Source organism: Uloborus diversus, chromosome 8 (assembly GCF_026930045.1).
Source record: "Uloborus diversus isolate 005 chromosome 8, Udiv.v.3.1, whole genome shotgun sequence".
Classification (NCBI taxonomy): Eukaryota; Metazoa; Arthropoda; class Arachnida; order Araneae; family Uloboridae; genus Uloborus; species Uloborus diversus.
In genome coordinates, this window is record NC_072738.1 from 149,412,313 (window position 1) to 149,436,696 (window position 24,384).

Consider the following 24,384-nt stretch of genomic DNA (forward strand, 5'->3'; position numbering starts at 1 on the left):
GCTATCAACAGCCAAAGGGTATTAAACTGAATAATATGTTTACTTGGTGAACCTTTGCTCTCTAGGATATATTGATCCCAGGGGTGCCCAACTGGGGGGGGGGGTCGTGGGGGGGACTGCGCCATTGAAATTTTTAGGGGGCGCTCTTGCTTTGGGAGTTGGATTGGGTGTGTGTCCTTGTTCGAAGGGGGGGGGCACCCCTGTTAATCCCCAATAATTAGTTCCAGACTGAACTACAGCTGAGCATAGCAGGGTTTAGCTAGTAGTTAATAAAAAAGAAACTGATTTTTAAAAATAGAGAGGGATTGCTAATACTTTTTTAAAATTTACTTTGCTCATCTAATCATAATTTGAATGGGAGAATCTTAGTTAATTCATTTGGAACATTTTGCAGTGTTTTTGGAATATTTTCTAGTGTTTCAACTAAAGTCTCTTCTCCGGGCCCATTTGTTACTTCACTTTGGCCAAAAAGTCCTGTGGTTGGTTGAAATAGCTCTGTTGTTTCTTGTGTAGTAGCATCGGATGCCTTCGATTCTGTTGGTAAAACCTCAATTCGGTCTTCTAAGCCAGTTATTATTGGTGAATGCTTTTGAAAATAATTGATGAGGATATCAATATCCAACTCATCTGAAAGAGAAAAGATATTTCTAAGTTAACAGAAATTATTAAATATGAATACATTTATTTAATAGACCTTTTCAACATAAAATTACATCATGCGTTTCTGGTTCTATATTTGCTCACTTAACACACTTTTTTCTCCTAAAAAATAGATGTTTTTTGTTTAAATTGTTTTAACTGGTACCAAAAATTTTTAAAACATGGTGACCACTTTGTTTCTTCATTTTATTTAATAATTCGGTGGAATTCGCATTGACTCGGGAAAATGATTGGCAATGTATCGGCGTTCACCGTGAACTTGGTCACGTGATTTTCCACCAATTTAATCCCCCCCCCCCCCAGATAAACATTATAAAAAGAAGAAATAGTAGCTGGCATACACAACTTATGATAGAAAATGCTCTGCCCCCCCCCCATCTCAAATTAATTTTCAATTTATAATTCAGTTTTTTCATAAAAATCTGAGAACTTGTGGGGGAGGGGGGGTTGATATTAAAATAAAAATTGCATAATAATAATATTAATAATTTAAATTGACCATGAAAAAAAATGCACAAAAGAATCTTACTCATTTTTTTCTGTATTGAATTTTTTTTTTAAATCTATGCTAATAATATAAAGCTAAAGAGTTTGTTTGTTTATTTGAGCGCACTAATCTCAGGAACTACTGGTTCAAATTGAAAAATTATTTTTGTGTTGAATAGTCCATTTATTGCAAAAGGCTATAGGCTATTTTTTAAAAAATCAGATTGAGCAAAATATTGTAATTGCAAACTAGATGTTCAATTAATTGTTTTGTTCTAAGAATTCCTAATAGATGGTGGGGCAAGTTAACTCATCGGGAGGGCGCTGGCCGACAGTGTCGTTAGCTGCAAGGAACCATGCCGCGCGGCTCAGACGCGTGGTAGGCTATGCTGTTGTGGTTAGCAAAAGCGAACTGATTGTTGAACGCGTTTTTTTTTTTTTTTTGATATTCAGGCACGTAATTTGATTTTGTAGGATTTTTCTACTGGGTTTTGTCTTCCTTATTTCTTTAACTTCTGTTTCTGTTCTTACAGTTGTAGATAGTTACTTATCTAAGTTTTTTTTTTTTTTTTTTCATTTCCAATGCAGCAGGCGGTACAAACATTATCTTTACGCCATACAGAGACAAAAACAAGGGGAAAAAAATTTAAGCAAACAATGAAAGAAAAAAAAAAAAACAATGAACACAAAACAAAACAGTCAAACCCAAGAACAAAATAAAAATCAAGTGTTCAAATTGTTCAACAAGTCCTTGGCCTCCCAGTAACGGGAGAAAATACAGGTCTGTGATAGAGCGAAACAGACAGGGAGGTGACCGGCATCTATCGGTGCACCACTGCTAAATTTGCTATGATGGGCTAAAGTAAACAATGTGTGTGGCAAGTAAACCTATACTTAAGTTTTCAATAATATAAATGTAAACAAACTGTTAGCCACAAATATATATATATATATATATATATCTCATTTAAAGTCTCACTCGTAAGTGGCACACTAGCAAGTGTATGAAACAAAAACAACAAGAAACATATAAGAATAATAACAGCATAAATTGAAAAACTATGCGAAATTGAACAATATGAACTTTACAATGGGCAATAACTAAGAGCTGGAGCAGTTGGCATAATATATTAATTTGCAGGTTTCTATAGAGGTCGGAAACGTACATGTCATAGTGCATTTGCATTCTTATCATATTATTAAGTATTAACTTGCCAGATTGAACGTGATAAATTTATTAAGTATTAACTTTTTATAAAAATTGACGAGTTTTTTTAAATGCTGACATGTGCAAGTCCAACCCCCCCAGCTCTTAATACTTAATATGATAAGAATGCAAATGCACTATGACATGTACGTTACCGACCTCTATAGAAACCTGCAAATTAATATATTATGCCAACTGCTCCAGCTCTTTGATAACGTAGCAGTTACTGCCCATTCTAAAATTCTAAAGTTCATATTGTTCAACTACGCATAGTTTTTCAATTTATACTATTATTATTCTTATATGTTTTTGTTTCATACACTTGCTAGTGTGCCACTTACGAGTGAGACTTTAAATGAGATACATATAATATACATTTAACACTCTAGCTGCATTTGCAAAGGTCTAAATGTAGAATATTTTATTTTACGTTCTAAGAATTATATATATATATATATATATATATATATATATATATATATATATATATATATATATATATATATATATATATATATATTAATTATATATATATATGTATATATTAATTATATATATATATGTATATGTATATATTTAGGCTACGGCCCATTCTCGAAAGCAAAGACTACCACTCAGGATTGATTCCATTTTAAAAAGGGGCGGTAGGTTGAGGATGGGTACTTTCCGCTCACACTTTCTATCTCTGCCTTTTTTTCACGCTACTTTCGAAGAACACATTATTTTGCACCTTTTACTTCCAGGCAGGGGTGATTGTGTTCCGGTATTTTACCGAATTTCCGGTATTTTCAGACGTATTTCCGGTATTTTTATGTCTGAAAATACCGGAATTATGTGGGGTTTTTTTTTGTTATGCTTTTATCTGCCTACCTCCGCAATCTTTTTAAATTATATAATACTCATCAAATATACCTGCAAGAGCCTTAAGATGGACACCTATCCCTTAAGATGGACAAATGTCAAGATAATTTGTATAACACCAGCTCAAAAGTAACTTTGTAACCCATTAAAAATGTAACCAAATGTACACACAATATTTTGACTCAGAACTATTTAATACTATGGCAAAGGTGCACTTAAGTAATAGGGGCCAAAGATTACCCCCCCCCCCCCCCCCCCCCCCCGTTCTCGCTTTAAAACTTTCAGGTATTTTTTGATGAACTCACAATCACCCCTGAACTTCCAGGTTTCCCTCCATGTTTTGATAAAACAAGAACAGACTTGACGCATGCGCAAATTGGCGCTAAGTCTCGGCTAAGGATAAGACAGTACCTGTATTTTAGTTTGTGAATTTTAAAGACTCACCAACGTTACGATAAGTGACTGCATTTTCTTGCACCATATTGAATCCATCTCCTCCTTTGGCAAGATACGTGTTAACAACCATTTCGTAAACTGTTTCGTCTTCAAGTGGTAAGTACTTTGGAATTCTGCAGTTCGCACATCGAGCCAGAGCTTCTATGAGCCTAGAGCCGACAGGTTGAGACATGTTGTATTTCAGACGAAGCCCTGGAAATAACAAATAAGCTAACATGAATCTTCCTTAAAAAAATCGATTCATTTGTAAAAAACTTTTAAAAGTATATAAAAATAACTTAATGTAAACCTGAAAGCATATTTTCAAAACTAACAGTTGTAAATGCTCAAATACATAAACTTCCAAATGAATTGAGACAAATATGTTGTTCAGCTATCCGTTAAGACATTAGCAGTCCGTGTAAGAAAAACCCTGACCTTAAGAGAGTTTATCTTCTCTTTGGATGGTTAGTGAGTGGGGAAGTAATACAACATCGGCAACCCAACTCAGCTCCTCACTAATAACAAATTCGCCTTCATTGACTTCTTCAAGAGAAAATGAACTCTCTTAAGGTCAGGACTTTTATAACTAATGCTGAAAAATGCAGCTTATAAGAATAGTATTTTCATATGATTATTGAAACTTTAAAATTTTGCAGTTGAATGTTCTGTAAACAAAATAATGTTGAAAATCAAAATCGTACACATTTCCTCTTTTCTAGTCATCTTCCTTTTCATCTCTTATGAAAGTTAGTATTTTGTGGAATTAAGATGAGTATTTATGGTCTTTAACTGTTTTTACACATTTCACTCCTCCAAAAGAAATTTCACTCCTTTAAAAAATGCAGAAGAGTATTTTCTAGCCTTAAAAATTGTACCTATATTCATAACATGCTTAATATGTAATAAAACAAACTCTTCCAGGGTGGCGACAGATCGGGGAAAAGTCAGGGAACTTTATTAATCAGGGAAATATCAGGGAATTTTGAAAAAATAACAAAAAATCAGGGAAAATTGATTTTATGATAAAAAAATTTTTTTTCTTGCTTTACAAAATTAAGTACTCTAATTCCCTGCGAATTTTCCGCCAATTATTTGTTCAAAAAAAAAAAATAAATAAATAAATAAATAAAATTAATGAGCTGCGATTATACACTGACGCATATTTGTGCATCTTTTTTTTTCAACGTCTAAGTATTGAAGCTTATTTATTAACCACAGGATGAACTTCCTAAGACTGCTTCTGTGTCTGTTAGGTTGTTTATTTTACCTAGCTTGAAATTTCCTTTTACGTTTTCAATGCTACGTAAAATAAACAACCATACAGGCAAAGAAAAAGCCTTCCTTAATACCTTAGCTCCTTTGCCTTTATTCCATTGTCTCGAAGTAATTAGCGTACTGTAATCATGATTTCAAGAAGAAATCTTTGGTTTTTGAATTAATACTATAAAAGCTTAAAAGTTATTACTTCTTCTCGTTTTTAATTTAATTGCTGAAATTGATTTTTCAATAAAAAAAACTTTGCTTTTTGCTGTTATACTATTTGTTGTCACCGCAGCTTATAAAGATTTTCTTTTCTTCAGACTTAACTGTGTGATTCTTTAATTTTATAACCAAGTTGTATTCTTCTTTTATATATTTTTAAATTAACTAATTGCTCTTTTTTTCCTTGCATTTCAAAGAAAAGTTGTTTGCTACAAAAGCAATCTAAGATTTTATTTTCGTTCCATATTGAAATCATTTGAAATAGAGTTAACTTGTGTACTTAAGTAAATATCTTTATTTTTTTTATTGTTAAAATGCTGCATTCATTCATTAAAACCTATGTTCTTGATTAGAGAAAAAGCTGCCTATGAATGGATGTCAAATGGTTTCATTTGTTTTGCATAAATATGTCAATTAGTTATATAAGAAGAACTACATTACTTCTATTCTTTCACTATTACTTGTTATTCTTGCAACAATTATTATACTGTTTGAAAACTTAGTTCAAAATAATTTCAATTACTTTTTAGCTCTATCATAAATACACATATGTTTTTAAGAGTAATTTTAATAGTTTCTTAAAATTCTTATGCTAATTGGTTTCTGGATGTAAAGTTTTTTTTTTTTAATTTTCTATAATCTTTCCATGTAGAAAAATTTAATATACTGTTTTGTATGTTTTTTTTTTTCGCTAAAAAATTGACTTGATATGTTTTTTTTTTAAACCATTTTATTGAAAAAGTAGCATCTTTTTAAAATATATCTTTAGTTCAACAACTTTACACAGCTTAAAACGTTTATAATACTGTATTTTATACAAACATACAATGGATTTCAAGTAAAGCAAAGAAAGAAAACCATTATCATTGGTAACGTAAATCAGGGAAATCAGGGCTGAACTTTTTTTCACAGTTCCTGTCTCCACCCTGTCTCATCAGTGGCGGCGATTCGGAAGGGGGAGGCAATCGCTCCTTCGCACTTTTCATTGTTTATTTATTTTTCAATTTAGGAATCAAAGCGAGAAATTATAAAAGAAAGTAGAAATGTCAACATTTTCAGGACATAATTATTTGTTTTACTTTTTATATCTGTTAACTAAACAATATTTGGCACAAGCAGTAATTTTTAGTTAATGTATTCACTGTTTAGATATTAGTAAATCAATTGTTTTACTTAAAAACAAGCCATACTTGTTCAATGAAATGATTACCAAGTATTTGTGACATCTCAAAATACTTTGCGGTAAGTAATGTAAGTCTAATTCATGTCCAAGTGTTTATTTGGAAAAGTTTTTGTGTACAGAATTCATCAATATCTTAAGAAATATGTGAGTTAAGTTTGCTAGATTTAAACTAATTACCACTCATCTGCTCACAAAACCAGCCCTAGAAAAATTGTGTACTTGTTTCTCTCTCTCTTTTTTTCTCCCCCCCCCCCCTTGCCCCGCTAAAAGTCCTATAGCTTTTAGCCTTTTAGTTATCTTTTTTTTTGCCCCCCCCCCCTTTTTCCCCCTTTTTCAGTCCCAATCGCCGCCTATGCTTCCCATCAGAGATCATATCAGATGATCTTTCAATAAAATTGTTTTAAACGTACCTGAAACTTGTAGAAAACTTCCAGGTGGATCTACTGCTCCCAGGTCGTAGTCCTTGACAGAATGCTCAAGAACTTGTCTCAAATGCTTCCCTTTTAGTCCCACGACGCACATCGTGTTACCAAAGGGCGCAGCCGTTAAAATATCTTCAATAGTGATGTTGCCTATTCAAACAAATGGAAAGCATTAAAAATCAAGAGCTTCTATTCCCCCTCCCCCCAGCCGCGGATTTACTAGGGGGGCGGTGGCCTCCATGTGACCATCATTTTCTAAAACCAATAATATAGAATTGAAGGAATTGCTAGTTATCGCTACTAATTTCAATCAAGTACATTCCACAAATTTGCTTTAAATTAAGTTTAGACAGTTAGGGTGCGTTCGACGAACCTCACCGGTTAACCAGTAAGTAACTGGTTACTTACCGCAGCGTTCTATGATCAACCGGTTACCTCACTGGTTACCATTCTAAGCAGTTGATTGGTTGATTGGAGCACGTGATCATTAGTTGTCACGTGATTAACTAACCGGTCGCTCTCGGTCGTGCTCATCGAACGCAACCTTAGTAGGATGAACAGCGTTACCCACTTTTTCATTTGAACCTAAGATCGCCCCTCCACCCTTTTTTGAACTTTAATAATTTTACTATGACTTAGAACAGTGGTTTCCAACCCTGGGGGTGATAGCCCCCAAAGGGGAGATTTGATACTCCAAGAGGGCGATAAGCATTTAAAGTACAGGATAAAGGGGGCACAGCCCCCCCCCCCTACATGACTGGTTTGAAGGGAGGAATTATATTTTTGCGTTAATCCGTAAAACTGAATTTTTAAAAATGTCCCTCTATTTTTAATGATGTAGTGTATTTGCAATAGTTAAATAGCAATCATTCTTCAAAATGTTCATAAACTATTCCAATTTTCTGTCATTATTGTGTCACTTCTACGCATAAATCAATCTTCCATGGCCTCAGTTTTGGAGAATGCAATTTTGACTGTAACAATCTAAATTCTATTCTATTCCAAGCTTCCTCCTGTAAGTCTTCAGTAATTCTGTTCGCACTTTCTGCGTTTTATCTATCGGACGACATCCCATGGTCAATAAAAAGATTTTTTTTTTTTTTTAAAATTTTAATTTGATGAACGAGCTCCAACTTTGAAATGGCTGAAAGAGTAAAATACGAGTTAACTCGTTCCGAATTATATGACTTACTTATTCTGGGATATTCTAAAAAGCCACTCACAAGGTGGGAAATCCAAACCATAGAGTTAATATAAACACTAGAACGCGAGCTCCTTTACCCGCAAGGCAGAACCTGGCGGTCAACATGAGTCAAAAGTATTGGTAAATGACCAGAGGTCGACTATATTTGTCGTTGTCGTCTTTTCTGCCACATCACAGGGTGCGTTTACAGAGGCAATGGAAAAACCTGCTAAAAGTGGGTAGTTAGGTTGCCTATGGAATCAGTGTCCACTACAATCCACTCTATCCTACCCACGGAAAAAGCGGGCTCATTAGGAGTACGTATGACCCTACTTTTGGTCAATGCAAGCATTTATTTGTGTGAAGTTATATAACGTGTTTAAATTGTTTGCGCACTTGACTGAAAGTGAGATCATTCCACTGATCAAATTTACTTCCATGTGTATTGTGAGAGAAAGAAAACAACGCTGGCTTTAGTTTTACTGTTACTCTATATCATAGACTAATAATAAGAGTAGACCGAGCTTTCTCATTCTTGCTGATAAAGAAAATTGGTTGATAGATGTATCATGTGACTAGTGGAAGGGCTTGGCGAAGACTTTGGCAGCATGGTTGCTAGATGGCAGCATTATCTATAGTTTGGCACTCGACATGTATTTTAAGACAATGTGTTTTCATTAAAAAAAACTTCCAGGTGCAGAGACTGAACTGTTTTTCTTTTAGTTATGCATTATTTTGACATTAGTAATAGTTTTTGATCAGTTTTCGGTAACTTTTATTTCATTTGGAGCTGTCAGCGTTGGCGTGAACGAAATGGCGTAAACGTTTTGCGTTAACGCAAAAATGTACTAATCGGTATCTTAAATTGAAACTGTAGGTAAAAATCTTACCGTTTGCTGATTCCTCTTGGTCGCTTGCATCTTTTATTGCTTAGAGAGTTATTGAAATTGACTAAAGAAAATGCACAATACTATCTAAACGAAAAACTCATTATATTCACAAAATATTTACAACTTAGAATAACAAATTTACAAATCGGACTCCATAAAAGATCATTCTTCTGTGTTCCATCAATTCTATTTATTTTATTTCGCGCTGGCGTTGATCGTCTGCTACGATTAACGCCCGCTGTTGCTAGGATATCCACCAGTCACATGGTTTGGTTTATGAGCAGCAAAAGGGTTGCCATAGCTCGGTCTACTCTTATTATTAGTCTATGTATGCTCTATATAAAAAAAAGGACCTACTGTCTGACCACGGATTGTATGGAAAGACAAACATCCGTTTTACAGACGGAAATGGACGAATGTTTTATTTTTTAGCGATGCCAGAGTTTGCAGAAGCAGAGTCTCATTCAAATGATCGGAATACCGGCGTCAAATTTTTACTTTTTCCCCTCATTCAGATAGACTCGTCTTATCTGGACGTTTGAAAATTCCATGCAATCCATGGTTGGACAGTAACCTTTGAGCAGGAATTAAAATGGAGGGAGCAAGTCCAATCATTGGCTTAGCGAAAGCTGATCCAAAGACCCCAAAGCACGTGACTCAACATCGACGAATGGTTGGCACGTTTTGCATGAAGTGAGCGAAGGAAACCTGATTTCTTCCAATGCTTTGCCTTAAAATCTATCTCGTGACTTGTGGTCTTGGTTACATGAATGAAGGTCTTCACTCCCTTATTTTATCTCTTCTCAATGAACACATAATCCTTTTTTACTTCCTTTTACAAAAAAGGAAGTACTGCATTCGCGAAAAAATTTTCACTCAAAAATTGACCTTAATTTCCATTTTGCTCACCCCCGAATAAATGTTGAGTTTTTTTTTCGACTCAACCACACGTGGATAAGTGCCTAAGAACGTAGACACACACGAAATATCCATTTTGACGATTCCCGAGTTAGTTACAACGAGTTTTCTCGTGACGTCTGTATGTATGTATATATATGTGCGTATGTGCTGATGTGCGTATGTATGTCGCATAACTCAAGAACGGTATGTCCTAGAAAGTTGAAATTTGGTACGTAGACTCCTAGTGGCGTCTAGTTGTGCACCTCCCCTATTGGTTGCATTCGGGTATTTCTAAAGGGGTCTTTTGCCCCTTTAGAGGAGAAATCATAGTTAATTTTGATGGATACTCAAGTGGTGTTACAATTTGGTGGACACTTGGCGATATATCGCCATTCTTTTGGTCGCCAAGTTTTGTCGCCAACTTGACGACAAATTTGGCGATTTTTTTTCAAAAATCGGGATTCAATTTGGCCACTGGTGGTGATATTTAGAGAGTAAACTATTGAATCACATTAAAATTGCCAATAATGGGAAAATGACATTAAATTAGAGTAAAAGGAAGTCATGTGAGGCACACATCAGCTCGTTTTCCATATTTTTCTCCTACCTTCAAGCTTACTTTACACTCCAATTACTTAACACTTTAATGTCTTCTGGCGGGAAAGTGCTCACCTTGGTTGATTCTTTCGTCAATGGATCCCCGGATGCTCCCGGAGTTCCAGAGCGCTATGGCCACGAAGTTCCATCCCTCCTGCGACGGCTGCTGGATGAAGTGGTCCAGCGCCGCGTCGGCCATCACGTTGCCCAGGTTGCATTCCCGCATCCGGCAGATGCGGCGGTCTCCCAGCAGCAGGACGTGCGTGCGACCGACCGTCTGCAAAACGCGCCGCTGGACCTCCTGCCCGTAAGGACGAAGAATTTCCAAGGTCTCTGCATCTAAGAAAATATTATTTCGACGTTTCAAAGATGGTTAGGAAGAGCATTCTAAAATTAATTTTGAACTTTTTGAGCAATAAGGATGCTCTTCCTCGTCCCCCGAGGTCCCAAGCAGACTCGACATTTAGGAATTTTTTCCAGGGGATGGAAAAGGATGTACATTCATTTTAAATTTTATCAGAAAACAGCAAAAACCACGCCCACTTGTATGTAAAAACTTTCATTTTCCAAAGCCGGAGAAGGGGGCACGAATTGATCCCCTCTGACCAGGGCTCGATTAAGATATTAAAGGGTCCTAGGCCTAATACTTTTTTGGGGCCCCATGTGTTCAAATTTTACAACTTTAGACATTGGCTGAATCACTTTTAGCCATAGACTAAAGTAATTTCAGCCATTTGGAGGCCCCTAAATATTGGGGCCCCTTTGCCACGACTTAGCTGGCCTATTCAGTAATCAGGCCCTGCCTCTGACCGCCTTAAATGACCGACCTGCCCCCCTCCCCCCCAAAAAAAATGTCTGGGAAACAGAAAGCCATCCGCCACATGTGCATATGTTTACTTTTGCAAGTATATTTACTGGTAATTTCTGCGTTATGTTTGTATAAAATATTAGTAACTAATATGTAACATGGAATTTTAACTCACACTAAACAGAAATCGTAGTTCAAAACTAATACTTTGGTTTTACAGAAACTGATAGTATTGATTTTTTTCTGCTTCTTCCAGATTCTAAACATCGAGGTTTTACTATAACATTAAAAGGCAAAGCGATCAGATACAAAACTTTGCTATCCTCTAAACAGACAAGAATACTTCTGTTTTTTCCTTGCATTTTTAGATACTACTAGCAGTACCCGCACAGCGATGCCCGTGCTAAAAAATTAATGGAAGTCCGTTGAATAAAAAAAATTTGACGCCTCTGATGTGAAATGATCATTTTTCTTTCTATAAAATGCGTACACACCGTTTCAAAAAAAAAAAAAAATCTATTAAAGTTTTTTTGGAATTTAAAACTTTTCGTCAAATTATTAGATTCTCTCTCTATTAGATTATTTTAGATAAACTCTATTTAGCGAGTGAAGCGCAAGCGGTTCTTACTGCAATGTAAAATATTTCGCCAAATAAACAAAAAAGACATTGAATAGTATCTTTCAAATGTAAAAATAGTTTCTACAACTATTGTTTATCGCCAAACTCGCCCAGCAGCCACGCTATCATAATCCATCCGCCTAACGAAAAAAAAAAAAAGAAGAAGAAAAAAACATCCAGTGGAACATTCAAAAATCATCGTCAGAAAAAAAGAAGAAAATGTCGTACATTTCAATCGGATAAAAACAAATTAAAATTTTCTTTTCTTTCAAAACAAATTTCCAAAACAATGAATTACATTTACGGTTGCTTTAAAACAATAATCTTAGACTGAACTGCTCAGCGCCTAACGCGCCAAGCGACCACGCTACCGGAACTCAGCCCTTTTGCGAGTGAAGCGGATGTCTTTTTCTTTGGAAATAATAAATGTTTCGCCAAACAAACAAAAAAGTATAAAATCACATTAACAGTAACTTTCAAATCTTTCTATATTAAGAGCTGCGTTGCCCGGCTTTGCCCGGTCTACCTTGAGAATAAAAATTGTGTCAAGTGACATATATTCAACAATCAGGCTTTAAAAAAAAGAAAAGAAAAACCCATGCAAAATTACCCTTCCAAACAATGACGACAGATATTAAAATGCGAAAGATGGATTTTAAAAGCGTAACCATGGAAACACGAAATAAAATAAGTTTAAGAAATTAAATGCAAAATAAGGAAAGAAAAAATGGATTCAAAAAGCGTAACCGTGGAAACGCGAAAATAAAATGGTTGACTACCTGAATAAAAATGACATTTATCGAATTTGATTTAAAAACGCTTGTAACTTTTTTTTCCTTTGAAGATAGAAGCTAAGTTTTTCGACCATAGGTCGAGAGAGATCTGGAGTAAAAAATGTCGCTTTTTCCAATGTGTCAAAAAAAAAAAAAAAAAAACTGTGGGACAATTCCTTCACTTTAATTGATAGATTTAATGAAGAAAGTATTGCGTAAATTTCAGCTAAGCCTAAAAAAATTCGAGTTAAAAACGCAAATTATTCCCGCCGTAATTAAATTAGAGCATTGAAACAAATTATTTAGAACGCGGAAAATTCTACCCTTTTCAACGTTTCAACGATATATAGTATTACCGTAAATTTTCCGCAAAACTTTTAGTAGTGCTCAAATACATGCAAAGCTTTTTGACGGTTCTCAAACTGACATCCCTCAGAATTCAGTTCGATGAGAGCCTAATATCATTTTGTTTTTGCAAATACGGGACAACCGGTACTAGTTTCTACGTCTATAAAAATAAAACCGTACGAAAAATAAACTATTAATTTAAAAATTAGTATACATCCGTATATGCATAATTTGTAGCCTATGTCACTCAGTAAGAAAGCACCTTTCATATTGTGAAGGAATTTTTCAAATAGGTGCAGTGGTTCCGGAGATTACATCGAACATATAAACACACAAAAATCCGCCCTCTCTCTTCATAATATTAGTATAGATTGACCAAACTGTTGTAATATGTGTTAAAAATTTTTAGAACTAAGAATTTTTTTTTTGATTTAAAAAAAAAAAAAAAAACACACACCTTTAAATGATTTTATGCGTGACCACTTATAACCTCAAAGTGTCCGGCGGTAGATCAACCTCCTTGTAATGGTGTCCTGGGAACGTTTTAATCTACTACTTTCGTCAACAGCAAAAAAAAATATATATATATATTAATTTGAATTTTTGGCATCTTGAATTCAAATTATGTTTTTCGCAATCACGAGCGTGTGTGTGTGTATGTATGCGCTTGTGTGTTTGTGTAGGCGCATGTGTATGGGTGCGTGTGTGTGTGAGTGTATGTATGCATGTGTGTGAGTGTTGTGTATGAAGTGCTGTGCGTGTACGCACGTGTGCGTGTTGGCGTTCGTGTGTGTGTATATAGGCATGTGTATTTGTGTCTGTGTGCAGGCATGAGTGTGTGTATGTGTGTGTAGGAGTGTGTTTATGTGTAGGTGTGTGTAGGAGTGTGTGCATGTGTAGGTGTTTGTGTGTGTGTGTGTGTGTGTAGGTGTGTGTATGTATGCGTGTGTGTGTAGGATATGGATCCAACCAGGACACTGTTTTCGCAAGAGGAGCAGCATCGTGAGGCGGCCGGTCGACGGTGATGCTGCAGAGGGTGCTGGCGGGAAAATAAAATCAGCGCAACGCCAAAAGCAGTCAAATGAGAACAATAAGCAACTGTGATTGCTCAAAAAAAAAGAAAGAAAGAAAAAAGAGAAAAAAGAGAAAAAAAAACGGGATAATGGACAGAAACCACCTTAAGAAGTGCTCGGCTCTTTGTGGTTTCTCGGAAGTTTAGAAGCATTGGAAGGCAAGACGCCTGTTACACAGACATCGACTTTGTCTCTTACTTTTTTTTCTTCTGTAATGAGATGTTGAATGAAAGAAAATTTCCCCCCTAAACCTTACCTTCAGGTACTGAAGAATCCATCAGTATTGGATTTCCACCCCAGCGAACAATTCTACCTTCGTCATCAAATTGTACTTGCAAATGACCAAGAAATTTTCCGAACGCAAAATCTTGCACGACTAAAGCGACTGATCCATTTTCTCTTTCTACGACCAAAGGATAAGGCCCTTGAGTTTCTTCATTGGATGGAGGCTCCCCTGTTAAAAATAAGGAAAAATGAGTTGTATTTTCTAAAGCCCTAGATGGTACTGTCCAACCACAGATTGCATGGAATTTTCAAACGTCCAGATAAGACGAATCTATGTGAATAAGGGGGAAAATTAAAATTCGATGCACGTGTTCCGCTCATTTGAATCTGCTTCTGCAAAAGCTGACATCGCTAAAAAATAATAGATCCGTCCATTTCCGACTGTAAAACGGATGTTTGTCTTTCCATACAATCCGTGGTCAGACAGTAGCTCAAGTATCGACTCGTCAGCCATCTTGGGCATGGGTGCCCATATGCAAAATTGTAAGGGGGGGGGGGGCTCAGATATTTTAATCATGGTTTAGAGGGATATTTCCTCCATGGAAGCATATTTTAGAACAGATTAGTCCCATTAAAATTTGACATTTTTAATAACTTATTCATTTAATGGCTGGAGAAGAAATGTTTTTACATTTTTGCAAAGAAAAAGTACTAAAGCAAGGGAGTTCTAATTTCTAAGAGGGGGCTCGAGCCCCCCCCCCCCCCCTTGCCCCTGTATGGGCGCCCTAGATCTTGGGGCTAAATGCCATTTTCTTCCTATTCCTGCTATGATGAAGTAGCGTGTTTTGTTTCTTGATTTTGGTGTTTCTTGATTGTAGATTGACATCGAGTTAATAAGAAGTTACAATCAAGAAGCAAAACACGGTACTTCACTATAGCAGACATGGGGGGGGGGGGAGTGGTGTTTCACCACAAGATGGCGGATGTGTTGCAACTTCTAAACTACGATCCAGAGCTTTAGCATTTTCGAAAAACATGAATGACAGTAAATTAATCCCCTTATGTAGGGGATCTAGCAACGTTTGTGATTTCAAAGATTTTGAGACGCACAGTTCAGTTTGTATGACAATTATAGCATGAATTAAGCTGTTGTCATGTTGAAAAAGACTGATATGAATTGAACTTTATGTGTTCAGTTCTTTGAAGTTGACTGAGAATCGTAAAATTCAGTTGAGATGCTTTGAACTCAAGATCTTAATGAGGTTTCAAATTGAGTTCATGCGAACTAGACCCACTTTTTCATGCAACAAAACTGAGAAAAACCACCATTCCCTATAGCAAGATACTTTTGGTTTAGAGATGTTTTGTTTACTTAGTCATTATTGAAGTTCTCTTAAAACATTAAAAAACTTGAAAAAAGTGTTAGAATTTCTACTTCCTTCCTGGAATTTTCCCTGTCAATAGGATTTCAGCTTTAGTTTTTATGATTTTTGCTTCAATCATGAGGTTTCTCTCATCAGTCAATGGGAATTTCTCCATCAGTTTTTTAATTTCTCCTCACTCATTGAATTTTTTTTTACAGTCAAGAGGATTTTCGCACAATCTTCAAAATTCCCCTTATAGGCTGTGGGACGAAGGCATAAAAGATGCTTAAAAACATGGTTTCGTTTGCCAACTCCGGGGACTACAAAAAGTGATATTTTTCTGAACCCTTAGTGTCTATAGATGAAAAAAACCCAATGTTCACAAAAAAATAGTGTCTCATAATTTTTTTACATACCATTAGAGATACATGAAAAGGAGTGAAACTGACAAGCAAGAGGCAGACAAATTTTAAATACATAAAAAATATTGTACATGTACATTTAAAATATACGCATGTACGTTAAAAACATTATGCATGTACATCAAAAAATAGTTTTTTTCAAGAAGCAAACTCTTTATTCTGAAGTATCATCGTCAGAATTACTGAATTCGTCTATCCTGTTTTTGAGTATAGAGTTATTTTCCTCTTAAGAGTTTATACAACTACAGTCACTAGAGGAAAATTATGTGCATGAACAATTTTATGTCTTGCATGTACTTCATCTCTTCGAAGAACACCGAGTTTTCGGGCATGCACAGGAGACTAGTTTTTGAACATTATCTGGTGCAATGGAAATAGTGCTCCATTGTATTTCAATACTGCCCGCATTTATAGTCCATCCAATGTTCTGATGAATTGGGAGCATGGATTAAATCAGTGGTGCTCAACCTACAGCCCGCGGATCAAATGATGACCCATGTGCTCCGTCGTTGTATGCAGTGTTAAAAAACGAAAAATATATTCTAAAACCTTCCAAAAATACTAGTAATCTTCTTTCGGTGTTAAATTTTGAAATCAAGTAGTCATAAATTGATTTCTGAAACACAGATGCAATAAAATAAGCATGTAGTAATTAAGACAGCAATTTTGGTTTGTAATTGTCTTTCGTTTCCCTTGTTTTCCCATGCTATCTAGAAAAACTTAAACCATATTAATAAAATAAGATATTTGTTCTGGTTCACGAGGTTCCTATTAATGTGAGTTGCGGCCCGCAGGTAAAAAAAAAGGTTATTCACCACTGGATTAAATTATTCAAGCATCAGCAATGAATATTTGCTTGATAGTTAGTGCACAAACGAGGGAACAGGGTAAGAGTCACAGTCCGGAATTGGTTCTTTTTCACTCCAGCTCCGCAGCCCTGGTAAAAACATTTGCACTTTTAATTTATTTTGATTCAGTCATATTAATCTCTGATTTTCGTCAATGTTAAGTCTATGAGGTATGGTATTTCTATATTTATTAATAACTTTCGTTCTTACTTTCTTTTACAAAAAAGGAAGTATTGTATTCGCGAAAAAAATTTCACTCGAAATTCGGCCTTAATTTCCATTTTGCTCAACCCCGAATTAATGTTGTGTCTTTTTTTTCAACTCGACCACACGCGGATAAGTGCCTAAGACCGTATAAACACTCGAAATGTCCATTTTGACATTCCCCGAGTTAATTACAACGACTTTTCTCGTGACGTCCGTATGTACATATGTATGTATGTGCGGATATGCGTATGTGCGTATGTATGTCGCATACCTAAAGAATAGTAAGTCCTAGAAAGTTGAAATTTGGTACGTAGACTCCTAGTGGGATCTAGTTGTGCACCTTCCCTTTTGGTTGCATTCGGATGTTTCTAAAGGGGTCGTTTGCCCCTTTCTGGGGGGGAATCATTGTTAATTTCGATGTATACTCAAGTGGTGTTATAATTTGGCGGACACTTGGCGATATATCGCCATTCTTTTGGTCGCCAAGTTTTGTCGCCAACTTGACGACAAATTTGGCGATTTTTTTTCAAAAATCGGGATTCAATTTGGCCACTGGTGGTGATATTTAGAGAGTAAACTATTGAATCACATTAAAATTGCCAATAATGGGAAAATGACATTAAATTGGAGTAAAAGGAAGTCATGTGATGCACACATCAGCTCGTTTATTGTACACTACTTTGACGAGAAAGTAGACTAAAAATGAGCTCAAAATATCGTCTGTGATCAGAAAGCAATATTATTTAAAAAGGAAAACGTAAAACATCGTGATATGAAATATACTTTTTAGTTTTTCATTTATCGTCTGCTAATGTTTAATTTCATAATATTTTTTAAACATCTATTGGCATCTGTTAGAGTTGTTTATGTTCTTAAGATTTTGTAGGTCAATTATTGCTATTCGGTGATTCATTAATATCTTTTTTGTGAAGTAAAGTGCCTTCTAATTTTTTTGTACTTAACAATGTCTATGTGCGCTGGCTCTAGTGTAATAGACGAAATCTTGAGATGAAGATCATTCAGAGCTGCGGATTGATACAATTTTTGATTTCGTTTTAGTTACAAAATTACTAAGCGAAAGTAAGTAATTTAAAACGTATTAATATATTTTAAAACGAAAAATTGAGCAAAACAGTAAAATTTCGGTTGAAAGACTGTTTATTAAATTTTTAGACTATAAATATTGTGTTTAATAGTGCCATCTAGAGACAATTTCTTTTGTGTAAGTGCTAACAGTCCACGGAACACAGTTCCTATTTCAATTGCTAATTAAAACTTAATGAGACAATTCCAGCTTGTGAACATTGTATTTTTCTATTGAGTTCATCATTTATAATAGATTTCAAGCAAGTTCACGTAGTCCCTAAGATTGGTAAACGAACTTGAACGATATTTGCACTCGGCCCATAGACTATTAAGTTCTTTTCTCCTTAATCATTTGAACTCGTCGTTTAGGACTTTCCATTTACTAGTCAGAATGTTTGATATCTCATATTACTTTCACAATTTTATCAATTTAACCTATTGCTCATTTACCTTACGCCTATAGTTTCACGCGCGCATATGGGCAATTCTAACATATAGAAGCGAGGCTGTATGACTCTAGCTTCAAAATAAAAAGAATTGGTGGGTGTATGCCTTCAAACAACATTACTGATCTCGTTTATGAGCGAAATAGCAGAATATTTTTCAGCAATCTGTGACGGATATTAAAAAACTCAAAAGTATTCTACATTGTAGATCAGCAATAGATAAGTCGCAACACTTTCTATGAATCAACAAAAAGGAATACTTGAAAATAAAATGCTAAATTAAAAAATTACGAGCAAAACGAAGGCTAAAAGGATTCAAAATAAAATAGAAAACTGAGGCGCAGGTTTGTGGGAGCAAGTGCCTTTGAAAGGCCTCTAAGCCATTGAAGACTCTTGCATAGCTTTAGGCGACTTTTTTTTTTTTTTTTTTTGAGCAATCACGATTGCTTATTGTTCTCACTTGACTGTTTTTGGCGTTCCTATGATTTTATTTTCCCACCAGCACCCTCCGCAGCATCACCGTCGATTGGCTCCTCACGATGCTGCACCTCTAGCGAAAACCGTCTCCAGGTTTCGTCAATATCCTACACTTACACGCATACAGGCATACATACACGCACCTACACACGTATACATATATACACCTACACACACATACATACACCTACACACACATACATGCACCTACACCAGGGCTTCGCAACCGGTGTGCCGCGGCACACTGGTGCGCCGCGACAAAGAACCCGGTGTGCCGCGGAATTTTCGTAGTTATAAAAAGAAAGAGCATTGATGTATTTTGAATGACCGAATTGACCGAATAGCGTTTTTATCGTTCTGTAACTTCTCAATTCACCCTCTCAATCGTGTGCAATCAGACATACCCAACAAGGGGAGAGGCGGGATTTGCTGCCCCACCTCTTTCAAATCTTTTGTGATCCTATTACACTTTCAGTTTTGGAAGCGGTTTCTAGTTTCCACGAAATCAACTAATTATACAGATTTTTTTCTAAATCTTTCGCAAAAGTATCGCTCCCTTCTCCCAGGCAGGGATCGTGCCCTGCCGCCCAAAATTTTAGCCCTAGCTTTAGCTTTTGTTTTCCTCTTTTCCAGTTCCGATACTAATTTCAACTTATCGTAGTTTTTCAAAGCTCGATTCTGAGACTTAGCAAAATAGAAATTAAAAGAAAACAAAAAAATCGAACTGAAAAAATAAAATCTAGGACGAATGATTTTTTTCGGTAATTGCTGTATGAACAATTCCGAGAGTGAAATGAAGCCTTTACTTTACCTGTTGCATACGTTGGGGCCAACGTTCAGACATGTATTGCTTTTAAAGATTTTTTTGTTGATCTATAAAAAGCAAATCAACAAAAAAGAAATTTTTTTTCTAACCTTTGTTTGCTATTGCCCTTATTATTATTATTATTTTTTATTCGGCTTATTTTAGACACAAATTATTCACGCTCAATTCACCAGCAATGACATTCTGGCTAGTCTGCATATGCTTAGTGTGTTATTCAAATTGGCGCAAAACCTCCGTTATTACGAATGCGATATGAAAAAAGTCTTGGTTAGAGACGGCTCATCAGCTGCTAAATCTGAGACTGAACGTACTGATACAGATGGACCGCTGAGTAGGCAGTGCAGGGAAGGATACCTGGCGTTCGGTTCTTCGTGGATCGGAGATATAAAATCACCAAGACTTGAGTGCCTTATTTTCAGGGAGAACTTCCAAATGAAGCGTGGTCCTTAGCAAATTAATACGTCACCTGTCTACTGAACATCCTTCTTACTTGGGCAAAGTCATCGGTTACTTCAAGCGATTGCAGGAAGAGAACTCGAAGCAGAGTTCTTTCATGAAAGCTAGCGCAAAGGTTTCTGAAAAGGGTTCAAGAGGTTAACTATAATGTTGCATGGTTAATTGCCAAAATGAAAAATCCACACACTAGCGGTGAAACGCTAATTTTACCAGCGTGCAAAGAAATTGTGTGGGAAATTCTAGGACCCGGAGCAGAGAAGGAGGTGGTCTGAATGCCACTTTTTGACTATCAGGAGACGAATTGATGACATGTCGGCTGACATAGATGCAACATTGGTAGAGAAATTACGAGTAGCTGAAAAATTGAATTTCAAGTTCATGAATCAACAGACATCGGAAGCTGTCCACAACTCATAGTCATTGTGCGCTTCATTGATGAGGAACGTATTAATAAAGACCATTATCTTTTATGCAAAGAACTTCCTCAACGTGCAACCGGTGTGGTGATATTCCGCGTCACAGATGAATATCTGAAAAGCAACGGGATCGTTTGTAAAATTGCACAAGTGTTTGCACCGACGGAGCTGCTCCAATGACAGGGCCTATCATAGGATTCCATTCGAATGTGAAAAATCGTAAACCAAGTGTTCAAACCATACACTGTTTCCTCCATCGGGAAGCTCTCATGGCAAAGAACTTACCAGATGAGCTGAAGTCAGCTTTGGCTGAAGTTGTGAAAATCGTGAATTTCATAAAATTGAAGCGGCTTAACTCGCGCCTTTTCTCCGTACTGTGTGAAAAAATGGGAGCAGATCACCACTCTCTACTTCTACATAGAGAGATTCGCTGGCTTTCACGTGGTAAGGTACTATCAAAAATTTTGGATTGAGGGACGAGGTAGGACAGTTTTTGATTTTAAAAAACGAAATGCATACGCCAGTTTGTTCAAAGACGAATACATTGGCTGGCAAAACTAGCGTACACGGCAGACAATTTTGAACATCCTAACGAACTGAACCGGAAAATGCAAGGACAAAGAGAGAATTTAGTTACATGAGTGGACAAGCTAAACGGTTTCGAATCAAATATTCAGCTGTGGAGAGAAGGTCGTGGATCATTGGACATGTTCAAACGGGCCATCAACATGGTATGTGAAGGAAATGACATGGAAGAAAAGCTGCTTAATGTGGTGGCAGAACATTTAGTCATACTTCTGGACAAGCCTAAGCACTATTTCAAGAATACTAACATAGAGCAGTATGATTGGATTCGCGATCCATTCTCTTCCTCTGCGGATGCATCAGTTAAAGACTTCTCTTTGAAGGCGCGAGAAGAGTTTATGGACCTCAAGAGCGACCGTACTCTTAAACTTAAGATAAGCGAAGTCCCTCTGGACGAATTTTGGTTGCTGGTTAAAAATCAGTATCCCACTATCTCTGGTCTTGCTATTGATGTGCTACTACCATTTTCCACTAAATATCTTTGCGAACTCAGCTTCTCATCCCTCACACTTATAAAACACAGCAAGAGGTCATCTCTAAAGATCTTGGATCAAGAACTTCGTGTATAGCTCTTTCCAGCATAGAGCAGAACATCAAACGTCTTTGCTCCTCAAGGCAGGCTCAAGTGTCTCATAAGTGTCAAACGGAAGTTAGGTGCATGTTTTTAATTTTTTGCTTGCTTCTTTCTTGAAACATTTCTTGATAAATCGTTTAACTACAGTGTGCACTACAATGATATGTTGGACAGAAATGCTTTAAAACATATCAAGCATAATTTTCTGTGAAGTCTGATATAGGTAGTTTTGTTGTTCATTATCAACCGCAATACATTCGAAATATTTCTACTTTATAAATAAATTTAAATACACTACGATAGTTATAATTGTTTCATTCATGTGAAAAAAGTCCCTCCCCCCCACGTCTTTTTACTAGTGAATGATAAAAACATTTATATATTACCATTGCGAAATTAAGTTTAGTGTGCCCCGTTGATCTAGAAATTTCTTAAGTGTACCGCAAAGTAAAAAAGGTTGAGAAGCACTGACCTACACACATACAGACACCTACACACATACATACACCTACACACATACATACACCTACACACATACACAAACACATATACACACACAAACACACACACACACTTACACACTCACATAAACACAACTACCCACACACTCATGCCTGCACACAGACACAAACTCACATGCCTACACACATACACATACACCCTACACACAAGCACACATACCCCCCCCACACACAAACACACACGCCTACATATACACATACACACTCGTGATTGCGAAAAACATAATTTAAATTCAAGATGTCAAAATTCAAATTAATTTTTTTTTCTATTTCACTTTGATCTTTGAACTGTATTTTGCTGCTTTAAAGTTGAGAAATTCGTGCAGAAAGCGTGGGAAAAAAGATTTTCAATTCAGAAGTAGTATGCAGACCTCCTCAATAATCTGCGATGGGCATCGCAGCGTCGCGCTGTTTCTGTTACTGCAGAAACATCTATAGTAGGGGCAAACGCAACCTGGCAGCGTCGCATGCTGCGATTAGGATCTGAGCAGCCTTTATAGTGCTGTCAGGTTAGACTCGTCCAAGCAAGTCACCATCAAATCACCATCATTGTTTACGATATGAGCGACGAATGTCGAAACGATAATGTTTCTTAATGCTGAACTTTAGCTCATGTTTTTATGTTATTGATTTTAAGTATTCGTCTTTTCCCATTCGTGTTATTGAAGGAGATTGTGAGATGGTCAGCCACGCAAAAATCTGCGCCTCTTTAAGAAGTTGCTTAGGCGGTTCATTCATTTCATTAAGCTCTTTGATTAAAATCTACGACTTTTTTTGACATTTCAAACTAGAAAATATTTTGAAGCTGTTGTCCCTAAGTAGAAGGATAATTTAATGTATAAGTACATTATTAAGTTTCATTTACTTTGATGCTTGCATTTTATTTTTAATGTAAGTATCCGAGTACATACGGAGTTCGTGTTTGATAAACCTGTAGGCTCGAAAGACCTGTGTGATTCTGATTGTTGTCGTTGAGCAGGTATCACGGGTACAAGATACTGGGGAAATTTTACCTCCCCTACAGTCTCATGTGGAGATTGCAATAACTGGTGGATCCATCTCACGATGACTAAGCCGGCTTTATTAGGGGCAGGGCCGCCAAGACCAGAGCGGGCCTCTTGTCAGTTTGGTCACCGAGCCCCCTCCCCCTATAAAACTCATAAGATTTATACTGCTCTGATTCTGAGCTGGGCCCTCCAAAGGGCTAGGACCCTTGTTTCCCATTAAGCTTACATGGCGTCTCATCGCCCTAATTAGGGGCAATGCTGTAGTTGGAAAAATGTTTAAGGAACTACCCAAAAAAAAAAAAAAAAAATTGGTTTGAAACCAATTTACATTGCATTTGCATTATTTTTTCAGTAAAAACCAAATATTTCGGGTACGGCGTTCCCCTCCCCCCTCCCCCGACTGCAGCACTGATTAGTGGTAATGATGGTTGCCTAATACTAGGCGTCGCTTTACAAATGACCATCACTTCTTTGTTGTTGGCAAGAGTAGATGCCGAAAGGCGAGCTCTTCTACCTTGTAAAACTTTAAAGAAAAAAAAAAAAACTTTCGAATTTTCAAAATTAATTTGAATTTTGAAATTTTGAATTCAAATTATGTTTTTCACAATCACGAGTTGCGACAGGACCCTACTCATTGGTTACTACCCCCATTCGCTAGTTTCTAGAAACGGTTACGTGTGTATAGTTGTGTGTGTGCGTAGAATTGTGTGTATGCAAGCTGGCGTGTGTGCATGTGTGTAAAGGCACGTGTGTGCGTGTGTGTGTATGAGCATGCGTGTGTTAGGACATGAACGCCACCAACCAGGAGCAGCGGCTACCGGGGGGAGTCGCGCCTGCAGAGGACGATGGGGTTGAAAAAGGAACCGGACATCATGGACGGTCAAATGAAAACAATTAGCAGTCGTGATTGCTCAAAACTGGGCGACGTTAAATATGTTCGTGGTCTCAATGTCCTCTAAGTGAAACGATACCTCTGGGGGTGCTAGTACTAGGT

The 24,384-nt window shown here is 36.6% G+C and overlaps 1 protein-coding gene across 1 annotated transcript in view; it reads right to left on the reverse strand.

Annotated features, from left to right (window-relative positions):
- Positions 1-144: 144 nt before the first annotated feature.
- The window catches only part of LOC129228681 (snake venom 5'-nucleotidase-like), a 42,324-nt gene continuing 18,084 nt past the window's right edge, over positions 145-24,384 (reverse strand). The window contains exons 5-9 of the mRNA XM_054863365.1: positions 14,187-14,384; positions 10,385-10,648; positions 6,728-6,889; positions 3,659-3,862; positions 145-627 (exon numbers count right to left, since the gene is read on the reverse strand). Of these exons, the coding sequence (XP_054719340.1) occupies positions 344-627; positions 3,659-3,862; positions 6,728-6,889; positions 10,385-10,648; positions 14,187-14,384 (1,112 nt within the window). The 3' untranslated portion in view covers positions 145-343. The remainder of the gene's footprint in view (positions 628-3,658; positions 3,863-6,727; positions 6,890-10,384; positions 10,649-14,186; positions 14,385-24,384) is intronic.